At 35.7% G+C, this 23886-nt stretch overlaps 1 protein-coding gene across 2 annotated transcripts in view; it reads left to right on the forward strand.

Annotated features, from left to right (window-relative positions):
* Window positions 1-23886, forward strand: part of NRPA1 (nuclear RNA polymerase A1) — a 249193-nt gene that overhangs the window by 133293 nt on the left and 92014 nt on the right. For both annotated transcript variants that reach the window (XM_089807317.1, XM_089807318.1), the window contains one exon: window positions 12552-12757. In XM_089807317.1, the coding sequence (XP_089663443.1) occupies window positions 12552-12757 (206 nt within the window). The remainder of the gene's footprint in view (window positions 1-12551; window positions 12758-23886) is intronic.

The raw sequence follows: 23886 nt of genomic DNA on the forward strand, positions 1-23886 counted from the left end.
AAGAGTGAAGAATTGAAAAAACAAAGGCAATTACTAACAATAGGGAACAAAGAAAAGAGACAACGAAAGGGGAGGGAAATATTAACATATTAATGTATTAAATGTTAAGATATTAATATATAAACAAGCAAAACCAAATTATATATATATATATATATATATATATATATATATATATATATATATATATATATATATATATATATATATATATATATATATATATATATATATATATATATATATATATATATATATATATATATATATATATATATATATATATATATATGAAAAAACCAAGGCAATTACTAACAATAGGGAGCAAAGAAAAGAGACAACGAAAGGGGAGGGAAATATTAACATATTAATGTATTAAATGTTAAGATATTAATATATAAACAAGCAAAACCAAATTATATATATATATATATATATATATATATATATATATATATATATGAACTAACAAAAAGTAAGGCCACAAAATGGAGACAAAATAAGAAGCAATAAAACACAAAAAGTAAGAACAATAAAAGAATGAACTCACAATGGGGAACAAAGGAGAGGCAACAAAGGGGGAGGGGTGTGTGTGTGTGAGAGAGAGAGAGAGAGAGAGAGAGAGAGAGAGAGAGAGAGAGATGGTCTGGGAAGGAAAAAGGGTTGCCGGAAGGAGCCAGACACAAAACAACAAAGAGGAAGGGGGACAGTCAAGATGGATGGAGGAGGGTGTTTCTAAGGTCTAAGGGAGGACAAAGGTTGCCAAGAATTGCTATGGCTTCAAACCACAATCAAGGTTGGAGGGGGATAGGTCAAGATGGATGAAGGAGGGTGTTTCCAAGGGAGGACAACAAAGGTTGCCAAGAATTGCTATGACTTCAAAGAACAATCTAGGTTGGAGGGTTTGCTATTGATTTCAATTGCCTCCTTGTGCTTCCTTTTAAAGAAGTTGTCCTCCTTGAGAGTATGCATATGTTTGATATGCTTAGCATACTCTTTGATCCTTGTGTTAAAGGAGCAGCCCCTTTCACTAATGTAGGGGGTGCCACAATAAGACAAAATCTTGTAGATCCTAGAATCTAGAAAGACATCCCTGGAATCTTTAAGGTGGGTAAAGCATTTTTTTAAGACAGACAAGGGTTTGAAGGTCACACTACCCCTACCACTTTCTCTTTTTTTTTTCCATGTACCAAAATCATAGCAATCATGGGTAAGATGACTTCTACATAGGGAAGGGTAGTAAAAGGGGAGGCTCTAGATGAGAGGGAAGGGGATTAGAGATAGAGAGAAAAAATGATTTGGCTTCGTGGAAGGCTTGAGAGAATTGTTTGTGGTAATAACCATACCACTTGTAAACTTGATGAAGATGGAAGAGTTCATAGCCTTTTTATTCTTATCTATCCATGTATATTTTGTTTTATTTTTTGTGTATGGTTATATATATATATATATATTTGTTGAGTTTTTTTTTCTTTTATTTTTTGGTTTATTTGTTTATTTTTTGTTGTGTTAAGAGTGTTTGACTTTTCATTTTTGTTTTAGTATTTTTGCTCAGTTAATTTCCTTATTTTTTTATCGTTTTATTTTTTTGAGATTATATATAAACTAGCAATTGCACCTTAGTGTGCAATGGATACGTTGAAGAGATGTGGAACATCAATTATAAGAAATTGTAATTTGTTTTGTTTTGTGTACTTTTTATAGTACATTTAGGTATTTTAAATAATAGGAGTCTAAAAATAGGTGTTACAATCATATCGTATATCACTAAAGGACCATTCTTGGTGCTTATTTAGTCAAGGTTAATGAATCTTGAAAGAAGTTGTCAAGAAGATTAATGCCTTAATAACAATGAAGATTTGAGGCTCTAAAACATATATTTAGCTTGTGTAATACCTCTCTATACCTAGAACTTTAATGCGTAAGATTTGTGTTTGGTTGTGGTGTGAACTTTGTTATCTTGAATCTTTCTCTTGTACTATATTGTTATGATTTTCTTCTTCCACTAGTTAAACTTGAGGCCATCATGTCCTGATTATCTTATTGCAATGATAATCAAATATTTTTGTCCTAATATCATTGGTAGATAATATTGATGTTAGTGTCAACATATTGTAAGACGAGGATTATTTTAGGATGCAATACCCTTTTTCTGATATATTTATATTATGCTTATTGCAAGGTGATTGGATATTATAATAATAAAATAGTTATGATAATAATTTATCTCACTATAGTGTTGCAATAGAACACTGTCAAAGAAAATAGTTTATGTATATAAAACATTGTCATTATTATCGTGATTTATTAGATCAAATGATAGTGGCCATACTTATTTGTCTTAACATTAATGAGAACACAATATTGGAAAACATTAACTTGTTTAATAAAAATATTAATCATATAATCTATATTATCATAATAAGAAGTAAATATTGAGCAAATTCTATATATATATATATATATATATATATATATATATATATAATTTGACATGCATATCATTGCCTTATAAGCAAAGGAATAATAATGATAATTATGTAGCAGAGATCTTATAGGGCAAAATATATTTATAAATTTAGTAACCTTGCACCTCCTAGATTGAATGTGGTGTTGAGGTAAATGATCTAATTTTGATTGCCAGACGTTTGTTTTATTATTATTATTACTATCATAATGAAATAATAATTTTCGCTGCCCTCAAACATAACATTATATATATATTTATCACTTAATAAAATTTTGTGGTTCCAACTTGAGTGATGGGCTTGTCAAAGCAAGGCCATGTTGGCCTTTCAAGGGGCCCACATGGTTTGGGAAGGAAATATATTTTTAACTTCAGGGATTGTCACTAGTTACAACAAATTAAGGGGCAAGAAGCAATGAATTTCCAGCCCTCCCCTTGGCGCTTGGGATAGGAAGAAGCACGTTGGCTCTTTAGCCGTGTGGTCCAGTTGGTAGAAGAAGAAAGCCAACAAATTCTAGCCTATAAGAGTTTGGAGTTCCTTTAGGAGGGAGTATCGTTAGATTTACAATTCTCCATTATTGGATTTGTTGAGGTGAGGAAAGGGAGGAGGTGCGGCGTTGAAACATCATCGCTTCCTAGCAAAATATAATAGAGTGACCAACCAAAATAAAAGGAAGAAATGAGCAGAGCCATGTGATATTTCAGTACTATTGATGTAGAATGGAGAATAGCCAAAAAGAATAAAAAAATGAAACATCAATCACATTTCAAGAAAGACGCCACTTTTATGAGGAACGTTTTTGTGTAAGCAGAGAAGAGAGTCAGTCAAATATGGAGACATTGGTCTTATAAAGTGATGCAATGCTCATTTGGAGGGGAGAATCACTGTAAATGATGGATGTAATTGTAGGTCATGACAATGCCATTGGCTATGATATTCTGCGTGAAAGGTTGTCTCTGATGTTTAACAAGATCGAGTGAGAGCTGAAAATGATTACAAGATTTAAGTCACAACATGTAAATCAGATTGCATGATTAAATATAGTTGAACTTTGGTAGTAGAATTCCTTCATAACATAAAAGAAAATGAGAAAAATAATGAAACAAACACATGTATCAAAAGGATTGGTCCTCTCGAGTTTGCAATTTTGCAAGCATTGGTAAGAAACCAATTATGAATGCTATTGACTATGTATGTATGTTTTAATTGTAGAACCAAAAGATCAAATGAAGAACATAAATATTGATGGTTGAGCAGATTTTGAATTAAATTAGTATGTAGCGCTAGAAACCTCTGTTTTGAAACCGTGGCTTGTTGGATGACCTGCCAATTCAATTTATTGTGAGAGTGCCGACATTTTACCATTTTACCCTGCTACTACACGACGATTGTCAAAATGCATACTCTGCAGTGCACAAATCATGTTTGGCGAAGGGCTGCCCCCAAAGCCTACCAAAATCAACAGTGCCTGAAGTTAGTGATGAGTGGGCTCGACTCCTCATCCAACATACTGACCACACCCCCCCTGGCATGGGGTTTCTCTAAAACAAATGTCGACTTTTTCAGGTGTTCCACGCGAGCCGCCGTCACCATAATTCTCACACACATTAGCATTGTCATTACCTTGTTCTTACTTAGGTTGGAGCGCAAGATCACCATAGTTGTTGTTCAAGCCTTAACAAGCTCGAGATGGAGAAGCGAAGCATGACATAAATATTTTGAAGAGAAGAGACGAGAACCACAGGGAGCATACACGGGGTATATTGGTATATTGAGAATGACAAATATAAAAATTCAAACCTTCCATTTTCATCTTCATTCACCACAATCTTAAGCAGAAAAGTGTATTAGAAATGAGGTAAAGAGGGAAGATGAATGATAGATTAATGTCGAGCAATGTTGACAAGGAGTTCGTCGCCAAGTTTCATCACCTAATAAATTTCTTGAAATTTTTGCATCGCCACAATTCATAGGTGAGTTATCGAGAGAAACCGTCATAGACTATAGGGAGAAAGGTCAACAACAATGAATGGTTCTAGACGTTGCAACTGTCTTGCACGTCCTTTAGTGAACACAAACCGTTGATACTAAAAGTTAGCTAGGGCATTTCATATATGAAACGCCTTCAGCGTAAATATATGTTTATTCTTTTTATTTTAGTTACTTGAGTTTTTAATTATATTTCTATAATTTTCTGTATTTATGTATGTGTGTATTGTTTTTGGTTCATTTATATGTTGGTCTTTTTGGTGGCATGAGTGTAGTTTAATTTTTTTCCTTTGTGAGTTTTTATTTTTCTCTTTTGCTTTTTGGGGTCTTGGCTTTCTTGGTTTGTGTGTTGTCGCCCTCTTTTCATTCTTTCTCGCTTCCTTTCTATTGAGTTCTTGCTTTGCAATTTAGCATCGTTTCGTCTCGTTATGTTCTCATGTAGCTTGATGATGGACCGGGGAGTGTGATCTAAAATGTTGATTTTAATTTTAATTTTTTTACACTATCGAACCTTGAAAATTGCACTATCAAACCCAAAAAATAACACTACGTTGATATGGATTCTGAAAATCTAATAGTTTTGAAATTATTTTGAGTTCATTGGATTTGTTATGTTTTCAGCTTTTTTGGCTCTTGTAAACATTTTTTCAGTTGAGGAAATCCAGTCTAAAAAATAACAAGTTTCTTGATTTTCAAGGGATGCCTTTAGGGTACATATAGAGATGTAAGGAAACTTCAAGTCTCTTAATATTTGGAATTGTCATGTTAAGTGTTGTGCTCATTTCCAATATGGAAGAGAACTAGCAAGGGTTATGATATGAGTCTCTTGGGAACTATGTTTGTACAATATTATATGTCAAAGCTAGTGTTTTGCACCAACTTTTCTATTTTTTAGTATCCACTATGATTTTTGCTATTCTTTCTGATTCTGTGTTTTATCCCCTCTTATTTTTGCTATTCTTTTTTATTTTGTGTTTGTGTGCGTGTGTAATCTATTAGTTCCTTCGTGATTTGGGTGTAAATGACTTGGTTAAAATGAATAATTAACTTAACTGTGGATTACTTTACAAAATACTTGAAGGGTTTGTGCTAGCATTCCCCTACACCCGAACTAGGTTTCTTGGGTTTGGATTTGTGCATTGGTACAAATTGGGTGTCCTAGGTGCACTAGGTGTGTGCCTACATACCTAGAGCACAACCAAGAACTTAGTTGGCAGGGTTCATGCTAGCATCCCTACTTGAACTAGGTTTGCTTGGGTTTGGGTTTGTGCACTACTACGCATTGGGTGTGAGCTGGGTGCACTGATTGTGTTCTCGCATACCTATAGTGCACGTTGGGCACCTGGGGCACACCCTATGCACACTTGGGTGTACCCACAAGGTGCTTGCGTGAATGTAAACCTATTAATGCCCATTCCACAACTTACAAATTGTTTAGAAGGCAAACGATATGCTAAAAACAAGTTGTTGATTGATAAAACATGAGAGTTATACACAAGGAAATGGGTAATGTGTTTAATAATTTATATGTTACAAGAAAGCTTGGACCATTTGCTGAAACTCTCAACTGACACTGTAATAATGAAGGGCCACAAATGAAACGAACACGTATCTACGCTAATTCTACCAACATAATTCTTCTCTCTAAATGTACTCTGAGAGTGCAAAGAAATGCTTCTTATGGAGAGTGAGTATGATAAAAAGAAGAGGATAAGATCTTATACCCTAATATTTATATCCAACGTTGCATGAAATAAGCAATGGGCCAAAGCGAATCAAGCATATTTATATATTGCAATAGAACGCTATATCAGTGTTTTGTGACCCATGACAATTAGGCAAGTCTCCCAGGTTTGCAAGCCAAGCCACCCTCAGTGGGTTAGTTAGACCCTGACTTGTGATGTAGTGGGTTAGACTATTTGACCTGTGCGAGTTGTCTAGTCATTGGTTTAGTGGCTAACTCACTGAGTCCATGCACTCTGACTTGGCCGCGACAACTAGCTTATTTGGTATGATTAATTCACAACCTAATTTCTAGACTTCAATGCTGATCCTTGTACATGCTCATAAGGTTTGGATACTCCATTTTCAACAATTTTTAGGATCTTCTTGTTAGAGTAAGTAATTAATTATTAATTATTTATTCTGTTTACTTAAGCTTACTTAGGTTAATGCATTTATTTAATATTTAGTAGTTAATTGTTGTAGTGATGAGTTGTTGACAACACGAAAGTTTGTTCCCTTCTAGCATGTTCCACCTTTTTATAGAAGAGTGCTTGGTTGTCAACCTTATCTTCTACCACTTTCCAGCTTGTTCTACAAGCTTCCATGAGGCCTTTATATTTGGGCTCTCTCTTTGTGTTTTTTCCACTCATAATCTCATTTTCATTGTAAATACAATTTTCTTGTTTTGCAATATGTTCTCTCTCATGTCAATTTAGAGTTTTTCCAAGCTCCACCTCTTCCTTCTTGGTTTCCCTTCGACAGGTTATTTGCATGCAAGTGATCTTGGTGAGCTGTGGAGTTGGATTTTATCAACTCTTACACTTCTAATCACCAATCTTCAAAACTCTCTTTCTGCCTTGTCCTCTAAGTGGAATACATAGGGATATTGGGCATGAGCCTCCTCAATTTTTTTATTTAAACACCATGCCCTTCTCTTGGAACCTCCAAAATATGAAAATACATCCTAAATACCTCCATGTTAAAGTTGTAGCTTCAGTTGGATTGATTCAATCGGATATACATTCTTGTTATTGGTAATCATCATTTTCTATATATACTTATCCATGTTAATAATATATATATATATTCTTGTATATGATACAAACATATATATCCATGTTAATAATATATATTATTGTATATGATACACACACACACACACTCACATATATATTATTGTGTAATGTCCCTTCTTTGGGGACATTAGAATTATTAAGAACCGAATTTGCAATATTAAATAAGTTGGAGATTTATTATTAAAGGACAAATTAATATTCCATGTGTTCACATGGGGACAAGGAGGAATAAGACGACGGTCAGAGGCAAGTCGAAGCGTCTGAGTTTTGTGTTAAAAAGGGGAAAGACTCATTGAGGACTATGCTTTATTTACTATTCAGATTTCCAGTTCTCTCTTGTGAGAGTTTTTAGAAAGCTTCAGCTTTCAGCCAATGTGAAGACGTAGCCCCTCGTGCAGGTAGGCAGTGGATGAAAACCCATTGTCAGGGGAGATATCATTTCAGGTATGTCGGTTGTGCTTACTGGTTCTTCTCTTTAGTTTTCCAATCTGACTGTAGAACTATGTTTAAAATTGGATTTGTAGTTTGCTGGTTATTGTATTGCTGTTGTATAATACAATAATGCTTAGGAGTTATGTAGAAGTTGCTGGTTGTGGTATTACTGATATCTAATGCAACAACGTACTTCCAAATTGTGGAAAGTTATTGGTTTAGTAATTTGATGTGTACTACATTTTCTTATGCTCGCACCATTAATACCATTTTTGAAGAAGAAAGAGTGATTGGAGAAGTTCTGGCCTTTATTTGTTGTTCGTGTTTCCTCTTCATGTGTATGCATTTTTGGATATTATATTTAAGAGTTGCAGAAATATCTTTTCGAATTATCATCTGTTGTTCGCCTTAGTTGGTTATCTGATTAAAGGGTTTATATTCTGGGGTTAACATTAAGGGGAAAGCGAAAAAATCTGGTTCAAACATATTAGTGCTGGTTCAGGACACTACAGTGGTATCAGAGCTGTGTATCCTGCCAGCCCATGAAATCAGAAGTTTCATAAAAGGCTAATCCATATGAACAATGATCAATAAACATTATCATCAAATAAATAAATCAAGAGAAGCTTGCGTAAAAGAGAAATACACCTTGGCGACAAACAAGGAAGGATCAAATCCAAAATTATAAGCATTGAATGATACAATGAAAATGGTAGGAGCATTGGCAAGTAACAAATCAGTATTAAAGGAAGGACATGCAAATGAAAAGAACATAACATTGATAAGGAGGGAGAAACACATAGAAAACATAGGGATTAAATATTTCAAAGTTCCCCAAACATCTGTGCGCCCCTAAGACATCTATAAGACTTCAAAAGTTTAGTGCAAAATAATAAAGGGAATCGGGGTGAAGTTAAGTGAAGAAATATAACGTTCCCACCTTACATTTTATTAAGTAACTTCTTCAAAAGAGATTATTGGAATAAATTGATTAACTAGACTTAAATATAAATTAATGGTATCATTTTAAATAAACAAGAGGGTGGGGAGTAATTCAAAGGTGGAAATTAAAGAGGGTTCATAAACGATGATTATGTTTAATGGATGTAAGGTATTAATAGAAAGAAAGCATAGAGAATAAAACAAGTTATTAAAGTTAAACCTATAATTTTGGGATACATTCTCTAGGTCTATTTTTATAATCACGTTATATGGAACAAGACTCGATGGGAACATTATAAGTATTTATGAATGTTGATAAAGTTGAATATATATATATATATATATATATATATATATATATATATATATATATATATATATATATATATATATATATATATATATATATATATATATATATATATATAAGAGCTATGTGCCTTGATTTTTTCCTCCGAGAATGTTATTGCAAGAATTAGGAGATCAAGATTTAGAGGGAGCCTAATATTTCATTAGAAGCAACCTTGAAAGAGAGGGAGCAAATAGAGGATATTGTCCAATTAACCTTCAATGGTCTCAATCTTATTGATTAAGAGGGAGTAAACAATGTTGATATGAATTTCTCTAGTGATCAGTAAATTGCTACTGTCAAGAGGATAGTGATTCATACATCGTGACCATGTGATTTTAATGGGTCTACCCCTTGTTTACATCATGACGAAGTGATGACTTCTAAATGATGGCACTTGTATTTGCAGAAGTTACTATAAGGAAATTTGAGTTGTTGTGAGACGTTAATGAAGTTTTTAAGTATTCATTTGAACTATCTACGAGTCTCTCCTTGATGAATGAAACTTGACGTATGAGTTTTAGAGTCATTCATGTGGCACAATCATACTTAATCAAGATATTGGTGTAGTGTGGATGAGTTTGATAAAATAGAAGGACACGTTCGCTTCTACTGTTAAACTAAATGAATGTTTGGACCTTTAATGGACGAAAAGAGCAAGTTGGAACTTAGAAAGGAGTTGCCATAATTGATACAAATTGTTTAACAATATAAGAATGAGTGGAAATTTTACATTGTGGGGGGAATAGTAAGTCAATGTTCCATTACCACTTGAACCTTATTTAGAGGGGAGATGTTCCATTCTCAAATAATCTAAAAGGACAATTTTTGAATCCTCATGTGCAGATAAGTATATTTTTCTTTTACATTTATCTAATCTTTGAAGTCCTCCTCTTATTTGTAATTCTATACATACTATAAGGGTTATTGTCTTTGATCTTTTCCTTTATGTTGAGGATATTCTTACAGGAAAAGAAGGTTGGTACTTTACATATGCTACCGAATGTTGTGCAGACTCAATCTAATGATAGTAGCGCCAAAGACCCTAATGATCAAGATGGATAAAGTGAGGCTCTTGAAGCAAATATCTTTGATGATTGAGATTATGAGATTCTTCTACATTAAGATGGAGTATGACACTTCTTCAAAGGCAACGTAGTTAGATTAGAAGATTGATACTCAGAGGGAGTCTAGAAATACATGTATGTAAGTGCATGATTTTGATGGGTCCACTCCTATGTATATCATGAGGAATTGATGACTTATCACCAGAAAATTAGATATCAGATTTAGAGTGAGTTTGACAAAAATCCTTGGAGAAGAGAGTCTCTAAGGGAGTAACTAGTGGACCTAACTTCCCAGGATCATTGTTCAGAGGGAGAATTTTTTGAGGTGTAATCCTTTGTGAATGATATTTCTCTATGAGGAGAAGTTCTAAGTGAAACTCCTTGTAATGCATTCTTCTTTGTGAGAGAAAATTAAGGTGAAGCCTTTGTTCCACCCTTTGACTGGGTTAATGGTGGTTACTATTTCACATATGATATGTAATGAAAGGTGATGATCTTTCATTAACATATATAAACAAAAGGTAACTATTGTAAGATGACGATCTTATAAATGGTAGACCCATTATCTTGACAGACTTCATTAAATTGTTGTCCCAGAGTGCTGGAAATCATGATAACGAAAAGAGAGAAGGTAACCATTGTAAGGTGGCTATCTTATAAATGGTAGACCTATTATCATGGTTCTTTGGGCTGGATTTTGCCAAACACTATGATAACCAACTCATCATGGTTCTTTGGGCTAGATTTTGCCGACGCTATGATAATCAACTTGTTATGGTTCTTTGGGCCGGATCTTGTCGAACACCATGACATAGTTACTATGATAGACCACACTTAAGGTGGTGTTTAAGCTTATATTAAAGTTATGGAATTTATTTCAGTTGTGTGTTGTAAAAGGTGAGATGATGTCTCGTCATATGCTTGAGAGCATAATGTGTTCTATATCAATTCTCCCTAACTAAGAGAGAGTGTTAAAGTTTTAGCCTTAGTTGGATTGATTTGATCTGATATACATTATTGTTATTGGTAATCTTCATTTCCTATGTATACTTATACATGTTAATAATATATATATATATATATATATATATATATATATATATATATATATATATTGTTATACATATTATTATTATTCATGTTAATATAATATTATTTAAATGATGGTTACACCATAGTGACATGTCTCCTTCTCTCATATTTATATTAGATCCAAATCTGCATATGGACATTCATCAATGACAGTGGCTATGATTCAACATTTGCAGAAACGATCCTAGAAATTATCACTCCATTCCACCAATTTGTAGCATTTTTCAACAATGGAATGGACCCCAAAACATTATTCTGTGATTCAAACCCTCACACATAGCTTTTCGCATCCCGTCCTACTAAAATGCCTCTATAATATACACAACTCAATGAGAATAAGTCAAAATAGATGAAAACAAAAGTAGATCAAATTAGTTTCCTTTTGATGATGTTATAGTGTTTATGAGCTTTATTCAGTAGTGGGTGCATGAAAGAAGTTTTAAATTTTTAAAAATCTCTAGATTTCAAGGTTTTTTTTTTTTTTTTTTTTCATTTTGCCGAGTCACTGCTGTTTCAGGATTAAAGTCAGCCTTGCCGATCCCAAGTCTGGGAACTCTGCTCGATACATAAGATATTGCAAGTGTGAATGGAACTGGCAGAATTCAAATGCATTATTCAAAATCCTAGCATGTTGCACAAACTTGAACTTGTTAAGTTATGAGTTAATAGTTTTTTCATTCCTTAAACAAATAAAAGATATGTGAGGCTTCAGATGCAGTCTGATTGGTAAATGAAACCACTTCAAAACTTCAAGAAAAGTTAAGATTGCTTTGGCTAACAAACCGATTGAGGATACATAGAGAGACTATTGTTATGCTGCATTTAAGTGTAGAAAATGGTAATTTTCTTATTTAAATTGTGCTTTGAGAAAAGCAATCTTGTTAAGCTGCTTTGGAGTAATTCAATCAGCAATGACAAATCTTTGGTTTTCATTATGCAATACAAATACTTAAACAACTTCTAAACTATCAATTGGCATTGATCAATGATAAAATTATAATACTTTGAAATGTCTAGTTTTGCATTTCTGAATATTTCTTCAAGTTTCGCTTAAACACAAGATGAAATATGTATTCAATCGCAATCATCTTGTCACTGATATGATAGATTCCATTGTCAACCAATGGTCTTCTATTATGATTAGCATCTTAGAGATCCCATATTATGATTATAGAATTCTGGATAATACAAAGGCTTTTGTTTCCCTTCTAATGATCAATTTTTATTAAAAGATTTTCATTCAAAAAAATGCTATTTAAGTAGATATTTCTTGCAAGCAATTTGCAAGAAAACTCTGCATTCGTTTAATATTTTTAATGATTTAGAGAATCTTATAACTGGGTGAAATATTCTGTCTGATTGCTCAAGTTTGTGAGAATTTTCTTTTCATTTTCTTAATCACTTGTTGTAGACTTGGTTCATATGGGAGAGGATACTGAGAAAGTTCTACGAAGCAAAGGGGAAAGTGCATCTGCTCGGTTGGACAGGCTGATGTCGAGTGCTCTGAATCGTATAACTTCTGATGTCAACAACAGCCTTTTTCCGAAAGGATTGTTAAAGCCTTTTCCTAATAATTGTCTTTCATTGATGACAACTACTGGAGCAAAAGGTGGATTGGTAAGTTTAAAGATGTTATTTTATCTCCTACAGAACTTTTCATGTGGTATGTGTATGTTAGACATCACTGACAGAAAAGATATAATTGTTGTAGAGTATTAATACAAATTATGATAAGAACTTCTAGTTTTGATTCTAATGAATAAAAATTATAAAATAAATCTGGAATTAGACTTAACATGCAAGCAGACATCTAGTTAGTTATCGTGACATTTGTAATGTGATCTGTTAGTCATGTTGACATATCATATGATTGAGTTGATCATTTAACTTTTAATAATTATTTCAAGTTGGCAAGTTTTTAATATTGACAATAGACAAAGTCTATTAGATGTGCAATGTGCAACTTGTAGTATGTTGTAAACATGCAAGCCGTAGAGGATAGTTTTGATAGTGACAGTTTTAAAGAAGATTAAGAAATACCTATGTTGCATGGGTACTCTTACCGATGTACTGGTAGATGTACCTGAGTACTGGGTACTAGGTAGAGAGCATCATAACCAAGGACCTTGATTAAGATTTGTGATTTTGTTTTGGTTTTTTGTTTGTCTATTAACACTCTGTTTATCAAGCTTAGTTCAATACATAATCAGTTTTGAAACTTCGATACCATACTAATTAACAGTAAACTTTATCACTGTTCAAGTTAGGAGTTTATCATTGATGTAATTGTTATATGATTTCTGATCTTCTTGTTCACATTTAAAGTTTGCCTTCTTTGTAATGTATGTAAACATTTAACATAAATTATTATTAAACACGTATTGGAAATATGAAACTGAAAACAATACATTATATTTGCAAACTTTATCACTGTTTTTGTTTTGAACACTCATTGTCATGACCCATATTTTCAAGTTTTCTTTAAAATGGGATGTCTAAAGCAGTAGTTAAAATAGGAGCAATAGTTGATAAAAAATAGAAATCCATTTGAAGGTTTAGTCACTCAAACTATCTGACGACTTGACATATGATGAGTACTGAAAATATTATAATAATGTTAAAACACCAAATGCTCCTATTAAGAATTGAAGCAAGTGAATTATTTTTCGTTACATGACTATTGAGGTTGCAAGTGTGTTGTGCTACCAAAGGTATGGATGTCTTATTTTTCAGGGTTTACATATGTTGTATCAAAAAATATATGGTATGCGGGTTACAAAAGGTTCAAGGAAGAGTAAAGGAAGTGTGCAAGGTGTCACACTCGAAAAACACCATGAGCAAATGTTTTGGGGTAGGGCATTGAGAGCAAATTTGTGTGGTTGTATGTCTGGATGTCAAATGTAGGCATATGTATGAAATGACGACTCTATTAGATACTTATGAGTTTATTTGTTGAATATTTATAGTGATGATTTTGAATCATTCTGAATATTTAAATTCAGAGTAGAAAAAAAGTGTAAGATAAATAAGTTATTAAAAAACAGATAGAGTACTGAATTTTGTTTAGAAGAATTTAATTAATTGCACAAGGAATGGAACTGAGTGGTAGAAAGAGGGGACAAAACTATAATAGAATCGGCAAGAAGCATGCTTGAAGCAGAGAGTATGGGGCATAATGTTATGGGCCGAAGCACTGATGGCATTGTTGTTTGCAATATGAATAGAAGCCCAACTATTGTGGCAAGAAATGACACACATTTTTAAGGCTGGTACAGGAGAAAGACTACAATGACACAGTTCAAAATATTTGGTGGCAGACAGAATATCCTAAATTCCACAAATGCTTAAGAACTTGGAAAATTATTGAGACTCCCGAAAGAAGCAATTCCTTAATGCAAAATACATTCATAAACTGTATCAAATTTGTGTCTAATGAATATAGATAAAATATATAATTGGATCATAATGTGAATGTGATAGGTAACCTGAGTTTTTGGCTTAAGTATGTGAAGATGTATGAAAATGGGTTTCAAGTATGCAAGTATGGCTATGTAGATGTGTGTGTGTGTGTGTATAAATCATAAATATATTATTATTAATTAGATATCTTATTCTTTATGAGATATCAGATTTTGGGGTAACATTGAGAAAGAAGAGGGTATCAAAATGGGGCATGGCTTGATGTCGAGGGATGGGAACAACTAAAACTCCGAGTCTGGTAAGTAATACAGGGGATACTAGTAGAGTTTTAGACTTTTCGGGTTGGTTGAATGTAGTACTTGACTAAGGTTAAGGCTGAAATTTGAATCCAAAAAAACATAGTTAATTTTCAGAATAAAATATATCAAAGTTTAGAAAGTGGATATGCATGAAAGGTGTTACAAAGGCATGAATAGATGAGGAAGTTTGAAAGTCGGAAGAGGGCAAAGGACTGAAGATTTTTAATGAGATATTTTGCTTTTTGTGAAATGTGCTAGGGCAGAAACAATCAACTGAAATTTACAAATTCCTCCTAGGAGAGGCTACGCACCGTGAGTACTGAGGCTGAGCAGCTACGCTTCCAGGCCAAACAAATCGTTTTTCTCCTATTCCAAAAAAATTGTGTTCCAATATGGAAACACTGACAACCATATATACCAACCTAAGGCCTCCCAACATCGGCCAACCAGAAAAAAAAATTAAATCTAATAAAAAACACTTGCGGGGTCGGCCCAGCTCAATCGGGGATATTACAGTCCCTTCCCTCAGATGGTTGCTTGTCCTCAAGCAGTCTTAAACTCAGATGTTCGAAAATTTCAACCCCTTCCCAAATGGCCTCTTCAATTGGGAGGTTCTTCCATTTCACCAAATACTCTGGAATGATCTTGTTCCTCAGCCGCTTCTCCCTCACATCAAGCACCATCTCAGGTTCAAGGATGAGTTTCCCTTCATCGTCAAGTGGCGGCAGCTCCTTGGATGGAGTAATCTGCTGTCCAATTGCTTTTTTTAGGCATGACACATGGAAAATGTTATGAATTCTGCTTTCTGTGGGTAACGCGAGCTCATAAGCGACCTCTCCGATTTTGCCGATGACACGGAATGGCCCGTAGAACTTAGGCTTTAATTTTTCTGCTCCATTCCCTTTAAGCGATGATTGACGGTATGGCTGTAGCCTCACGTAGACCATATCATCGACCTCAAAACTCCTTTCAGTCTTGCACTGATTTGCGTAAAGTTTTTGTTGATTCTGGGCATGTTGCGAGTTCCCCTTCAAGGAGTTCATTATATCCACATTTTCTTGGATCAAATCTTTAGCCCTTGGGACATGGCTATCGGCAAGAATTAAATTCATGAAGGAGATGGCTTCATATCCGTAGAGTGCTTTGAATGGGCTCATTCCAATTGACATATGATGTATGGTGTTGTAGCAAAATTCCCCTAGGTGTAACCATTTCACCCAAGCCATTTGTTGCCTTGTCACGTAGTTTCTCAAGTATCCCTCAAGCCATTTGTTTACGATCTCTGTTTGCCCATCCGTTTGGGGTGGTAGCTAGTGCTAGGAGTTAGTTCTGTGTGGGCCAACCGAAAGAGTTCCTGCCAAAACTTGCTGATGAACCGGCTATCCCTGTCACTCACAATATTCTTTGGCAGCCTGTGAAGATGAAAAACCTCTTTCATGAATAAGTCTGCAACCTGGTGAGCCTTGAAGTCTTGCACCTTTGGGAGGCCCGTGATGAAGTCCATGGAAAGACTTTCCCATTTCTGATTTGGAATGGGTAGGGGCTGCAATATCCCATTTGGGAAGACGTGCTTTGTTTTATTTTGCTGACATGTTGCACATTCCCTCACATGCTGCGAAATATCTTTCTCGAGTCCCTTCCATGCAAAACACTCTCTCACCTTCTTGTAAGTCTTGAAAAATCCAGGATGGTCTTCCCAAACATCACTAGCAAATGAATCTTTAGCATATTCGGCTGTAATTCGTACTCTCCAATTAGCAGAAATATTAGTCATAGCACAAAGGTGAGATTTTCTAGAAAGAGCGTCTACCACAATATTATGCCTTTCACATATTCAATATCGAAATCGTAAGCTTGGAGTTTGCTAACCCATTTTTGTTGTCGCTCGTTCAAATCACACTGATTGAGGAAATATTTCAGGCCGTTATGGTCTGTCTTTATTACAAATTTCCCACATACCAATTACTGTTTGAACTTCGCAAGGGCGTGCATGATAGCCAACATCTCCTTATTATAGATAGAAAGAACCCTTTCCGGATTGGTGAGCTTCCTACTTTCATAAGCAATGGGGTGCTTATTTTGCATGGGGTGCTTATTTTGCATCAGCACCGCTCCAATGCCCTCCCCTGAAGCATCGCATTCTAACATGAAAGGAGATGAAAAGTCTGGAATAGCTAAAACGGGGCATGAACTCATTACCTTCTTGAGTTTGTCGAATGCTTGTTGAGCCATGTCACTCCAAGCAAATGCTCCTTTCTTCATTAGATAGGTTAATGGTGCTGCTAATTGTGAGAAACCCTTTACAAACCTTCTGTAGTAGTTGCATAAGCCCACGAATCCCCTCAGCTTTGTTAGATTTTTGGGTGCAGCCCATTCCTAAATTGCTTTGATCTTTTCTTCATCTATGCTAACCCCTTGTGCGCTAATCTTGTGGCCGAAGTATAGGATTGTTGTCATCTCGAATGTGCATTTTGACATTTTGGCATAGAATGAATTCTTCTCGAGAATATCCAATACCACTTCTATATGTCTCAAATGCTCCTCCCAAGTCTTGTTATAGATTAGAATATCATCAAAGAAGACCAACACAAACTTCCTCAAATGTAGATTGAATACCTGATTCATGCAAGACTGAAATGTGGCGGGAGCATTCGTCAACCCGAATGGCATTACTAAGAATTCGTAATGCCCATAGTGACATTGGAATGCAGTCTTTTGCACATCTTCATTTTTAACTCTGATTTGATGGTACCCAGAACGTAGATCAATCTTGTAGAAATAGATTGCCCCATGCAATTCATCTATCAACTCATCGATCCTGGGGATTGAGTAGCGGTTTTTGATCGTTGTCTTGTTGAGGGCTCTATAATCACTGCACATCTGGAATGTCCTATCCTTCTTTTTGACCTGCACAACTAATAATGCAAAGGGGCTTGAACTTGGCCTTATGAGCCCCATTTCCAATAGCTCCTTGATGGCTTTCTCAATCTCTTCCTTATATATTTGTGGGTGTCAGTATGGGGTGGTGATAACGGGTTTGGCCCCTTCCTCGAGCTCTATCACATGCTGAAAGCCTCTATCAGGTGGTAACCCTGCTGGAATTTTTTGAAAAACGTTGTTCTTTTTGTCCAGAATTTGTTGAATGTCTGTAGGGAAAACTTCTTCCTCCTTTGTTGAACGCGGATCCATGACCAATCACTTAGGTGCCCAAGCTAACTCCTCACTACGGAAGAATCTCTCCATTCTTTTGACAGAAACCATCATAGGCCCATTTTGTGAAAGGCCTTTGAGGACCACTTCCTTTCCGTCCCATTGAAACTTAAGCTCCATTGTACGGTGATTGATCCTATAATCTCCCAATGTTTGGAGCCATTGAACGCCTATGACTACCTCGATATCGCCTATGCCCACCACATAGAAGTCATCTCGAATTTTGATGGCCCCAAGTGTTAACTCCATCTGGTTCACTCGAGTGGTGCAGGTAAGGATGCTTCCAGCGGCAACAACATCAAACCCTTCAAACTGCTCTGTCTCCAAACGCATCCTGTGCACTGTTTTAGTGTCAATAAAGTTGTGAGTAGCTCCTCCATCTATCAAAACTGTCACTTCCTGTCCTTGAAGTACTCCTCTAACTCGGAATGACTTGTATCGAGGGGCTACTGAAAGTGTTGCCAAAGTACCTCCTATGTTTTCTCCTTCAACTACAACCTCTTGCTGTTCTTCATTGGTAGTTACTTCATCTTCTTGGGATTCGTCCTCAGTGAGTATTTCTATGTAGTAAACTTGACTCCTTCCTTGACACCTGTGATTGTTAGTCCACTTATCCTTGCAATAGAAACACAAACCCTTCTTCTGAAGTTCATTTCTTGACATCTCATGAGGCCCTTGAGGAGGAACTTTGGGTGGCTAATTGGCCGAGCTGGTTTTAAAGATAGGCTTGGTTGGTTGTATTGCTGGTGTGTTCCTGACCGCCATCTTCCCTTTCTTGGTGGGGTCTTCCAAGTTTAATGCTCTTCGGATAGCTTCTTCTAACGTGGCTGGCTCAAAGGCCCTTACAAGTCCTCATGTTCATTTTGATAAGCCTTCGATGAAGAGGAATGTGAGTCTTTTTTCTGAAACATCTGTCACCATAAGTGCAAGCCTCTGGAAGTTTGCCACAGTCTTCCACAGTGCATATGTGCTTGAGCCCAGTGAGCTTCTGGAAGTAGCTTTCAGGATCTTTCCTATGGAACCTTTCTGTCAATTTTTGGGTGAATTCAGCGTATGTAGTTATTTGCCTGAACCCTTGAGTAACCAAGCTGTGATGCCACCATTCGTGAGCTAAACCTTCCAAGTGCAAAATTGCGAACTTGATAGCCTCATCTTCTGCCATGGGGCTGAGAGAAAAGTAGGTGTCTAACTTTTGGATCCATGCTTGTGCTGAACCTTTTTCTGTACCATCAAATGTTGGCAGTGTCAATCTGGACATCCTATTCTGCAGATCCTTGTTGAAAAAAATTGTTCATTTGACTTCCCGTTGATCCATTCTTTAAGTTGTGAAACTAGATAAATGAGAGTTGTTGTCTTATTTTTGGATCAATCTTCATATAAGCCTCTATGCTGGCATCGAGATCTCCTTCCGCAAGCCTTAGTTCTTCGCCTCCTTTGCTGAGGACCTATTTGGGTATGAATGAAGGCTGTGTAGGGCGTGTGCCTTTGTTCTGTGACTCAGAACCATTGCCTTCTGTCCCATTGTTGGATGCAGATCTGCCACCCATGTCATTCATAGTCTGCAGTACTATTTGCATTAGTTGGTTATTCTGCTCCTGTTGTTTGGTCATTTGGTCTTGCATTTGACTTATGAAATTGAAAAGTTGTTCGTCTTTGTCCATCTTATTACCGCTGCCTCCTAACCCTGATAAATTCTTTGTTGCCTTCTTTCGTTCTCTTTCAATAGTGCGTTGATCTCTTTGACTCAATTGCATAACATCTCCACAGGCTAGCAGAGAAACTAGGCTCGGATACCACTAAAATGTGCTAGGGCAGAAACAATCAATTGAAATTTACAAATTCGTCACAAGAGAGGCTACGCATCTTAAGTACTAAGGTTGAGCAACTACGCTATCAAGCCAAATAGATCATTTTTCTCCTATTCCAAAAAAATTGTGTTCCAATATGGAAACATTGACAACCATAAATATCGACCTAAGGCCTCCCAATGTCGGCCACCTAGAAAAATAAATTAAATCTAATAAAAAACACTTGTTGGATCGACCCAGCTCAAATTGGAATATTACATTTTGGCTCAAGAATGCAAAGAGAGTGCTATCGTAGTATGGGAAACTCCACTATTGCTACGAAAAGACAATTACATTTCTATCAAGGGGTTGAGCTGTTTGAAATTAGTAGGGAGGATATAGAAGTATGGAAAACATTGAAAGTTTGAAACTTTGACAACACATAAGTAACCAAGCAAAGAAAAGGACAAAATCTAGATTCTGTATATCATTCAGCATCAAAGTGTGGATAAGGCCAAGTGCACATTTTTTGAGGAGAGCCTAAGAATGATGAAACACATTAACATTGGGTGCCAACAAAGGGCAAGTTTACTTCACAATAGGGTACAATGTCTTGTGAAGGGAGTCATTTTATGTGCGGATGCAACACTGTTTACTCTTGTAGGGTGATATAATTCTACATAGAGTAAAAGGAAATGCTCCTTACAGAGAATAGAACAAAAATGCTACTTAGAGACAATAGAAAAATAGAATGTAACAATGTCAAACACAGGATAGTTTTCAAAATGATTTAATTGATTTCCATATACAATGTGTACACATCCAAATTGATTCTCGATACAACAAATCAGTATTATAAATACTACTTGGCTGGTTGTTACTCTTGTAGGGTGATACTATTCACCATATAGAGTAAATGGAAGTGCTACTTATAGACAATAGAATGGAAATGCTACTAGATACAACTGAATAATAGAATGTAACAATGTTGAATGCAAGATAGAGTTTGAAAAGATTTCATATATTACCATATGCAGTGTGGACAAATCCGAATTGATTCTTGATACAATAAAATTAGTACCATAAATACCACTTGGCTGGTTATTATAAATATCAATCACAAATATCTTCCAAACATACTTACCAATTGGAATGAATGACAACTTACATAAACCAACTAATACTTCCATTGTAATGCTTAGGCTAATAATTTTGCTATATATGAACACTCAATATAAAATGAGAACTATATTAGTCCCCTCCTAGACCAAATGACAGTCGTCTTCCAGATAATGGAAACAAAAGCAAGGCTATGTAAAAAGACAAAGCTATTGAGAAGGAGGGCCATAGGATGTCCTTGGATAAGTAAAGAACACTTCGATAAAGGTAACTTCTTAAGTGGAAAGCCGCTTCAACTAGTTCCGTTATATCTTCTAGTCGCATTCTGCTACAAGCACCCTTGAACCTTGAGCACTTCCTCCATAAGGCCACCCTTGGCCTACTCCATTTTTTGAGTAGTAACCTTATGGTCTTGCTTTTTGAAATATCCCTAGCAGACCGATTCACTGATCTGCTGTAATTTTATTTAAATAAATAGAATTCTCGTGCAATTTTTAAGTGTTCTTATAGAGTAGACAGAAGTGCAGAAGTTTGGTGTTTGATTTTTGATATTTTCTCTTCAAAATAGATGTGTTACAATATCAACTAGTAACAGCAATATTTAAACAGCATAGTAATAATCCAAAACCACAGCACTTGAAAGCTTGGAATACCCAAACGAACCTAATAATAACTGTTACAAAAATAAAAGCAACCCAGTACCTTAGCTACAGTCAACGCCAGATATGGATAGGCGGCCAGCTGTAGGTCTGCAGCAGATCTGTTCTTATTCCAACACTTAGGTGTGCAGAAAAGGCGGCCCAATGTTGAAGATCAGATCTGAGATGGCAGCTGCTGCTGCTGAAGATCAGATAAGAAGGGTTGCCATTGCTGAAACTGCTTGCTTTCTGGCTGAAAATAGTACTGAAGACTTGCTGAATTAAAGCTGCTTGAGGGTTACGTCCCAAACAGTTTACTCTCTCAACCTAGGGTTGGCGTCCTAGTTGGAGGAATGCTGTACCAGAGCCAAGCGCCCAAAATGATGGATTAATAATGTAAAAGATAATCTTTCCTTCCTTTGCTTCTCCTTATAACTCCCTACTGGGCATTTGAACCCTAAAAATGACCTAATATGACTTAAGTGGAAACTTTGGGTCATAATGTTTATTTTCATTATTGGCATCCAACATAGAGGAAAAACCATTATTTCAATCGTGGTAAAAGTATCAAGTGTCACTGAAGTTCCTGTAGCTGAAAATCAAATAGTAGAGGTCTAGCACTTTCCAACGGACTATCACACCCCAACACAACTGACCAACTGGAGTAAAAAATGTCCTTATTTCAACCTAGTGGCTAATAAATTAGCCTTATTTAAATATTTAATTACTAACTAAGGGAAATATTTAAATATATTTAAATATTTCCCCAATAGCCAACTAATAGCCAGATCACCATCAGAAGGTGAAACTGAACTTGCCACCACCTGTGACTGATGCTGGATATCAAGAAATAATCGACAGTCTCATCCCTCAAATCTAGGGATAACCCTAAAAAGTAGGAAGACCTCCAAATCTCCTGAAATTGAAACTAGGGGATGGTCTCCTATAACCTCAATGCTGGATGATACCTCCACCTCCTAGAAAGTAGGGGTCTCCTCCTATAATTAAGGAACTCCTTTGAATTGTGCCCTCACTGTCAGGAACTTCAAATCCGAACACTGTAACTTTGATTGAGCCTCTAAACACTCTTGCCAGCCTACGAGACTTCTTGATAGGCTTAACTCACATATCACTGCCAAAAGGAGCTAAAGAGGGGACACGACACTTTTCCACAACCAACTGAACTTTCTTTGTTGTCAATTATGCCTTTTGTTGCTTAAGCATGCTCTCGCTCAATTGATAAGTTCTTTTCTGCTAGGAAGGTGGCCTCTATATCCACATGACACTCACTCTCAGTGATGGCTAAGTTTGTTGGGTGAGTTGCTTTGGTTTTTTTTTTTTTTGATATGGGTTGATAGTTCACCCTAGCCTTCTCTTCTTGGTAATTTGCACCTCTCTATCCATATTTGCCTCCAAAGCAATCGTCACCCTCTTCATCGTGTAGGAAATGCATGGAAAACAGGTCATGGAGTGTAGTGAGCATGTGATGTTGTCATGTTGCTGTGTTTGTCTTGGTGGGCAATAGGACGACATTATAGCAAGGGTCCCTATAGTGAACCATCCCTTGCATATAAAGGAGTCTACTTGCATTAATACAACTTGATATTATCTGATTCTACAACCACTGATGGGGCAAGACCAATATCTAATTGTCGTGACAACTCCACTACTTTATTCATTACCAATGTGATATCCTTCAACTTGTTAAATATCTCTTGATGGTGTCAAATATGTCACTGGGATTTGGTCTAGAGATCTATATAGTTATTCCTTAAGTGTCATATTTATGGACGAGTCATTCAATTCCTTGCCATTTGGAGTGAATCCTTCTAAATTTGATATGACAACTTGTTCACGATCTTTATTGGTGGCTTCGTAATGGAAACCACCTTTACTATAAGTATCTACTTTGCCCTATTGGAAGACCAAGTTCTCCAAAGGCTTTTCAATGGCAATGTGGGACGTAAATGGAGATGCTGTCGTTGAGGTGGTTGGGCATAATGATGTTTTTTTGTTGTGTTAGCTGTAGAGGCATGTCCAGTCTAAAAAAATTCATCCCCATACCAAAAATGTTTCCAGGACAAGGGGACAACCATGGCACATATGCACACTTTCCAGATTTATTATTATAAAAATTGCTGTGAACTCCTTAGAAACTTGGGGATGTTGCAAATTATAGATGTTAGCAAAAATAACACGGTGTCAATGCATATTCACATTCTAACGACCACTCAATAGTCTCAAGATAAAAAAGAAGTTAAGAAATTCTTTTA

Source organism: Cupressus sempervirens, chromosome 10 (genome assembly GCF_028749045.1).
Source record: "Cupressus sempervirens isolate cs-2001-9-10 chromosome 10, ASM2874904v1, whole genome shotgun sequence".
Classification (NCBI taxonomy): domain Eukaryota; kingdom Viridiplantae; phylum Streptophyta; class Pinopsida; order Cupressales; family Cupressaceae; genus Cupressus; species Cupressus sempervirens.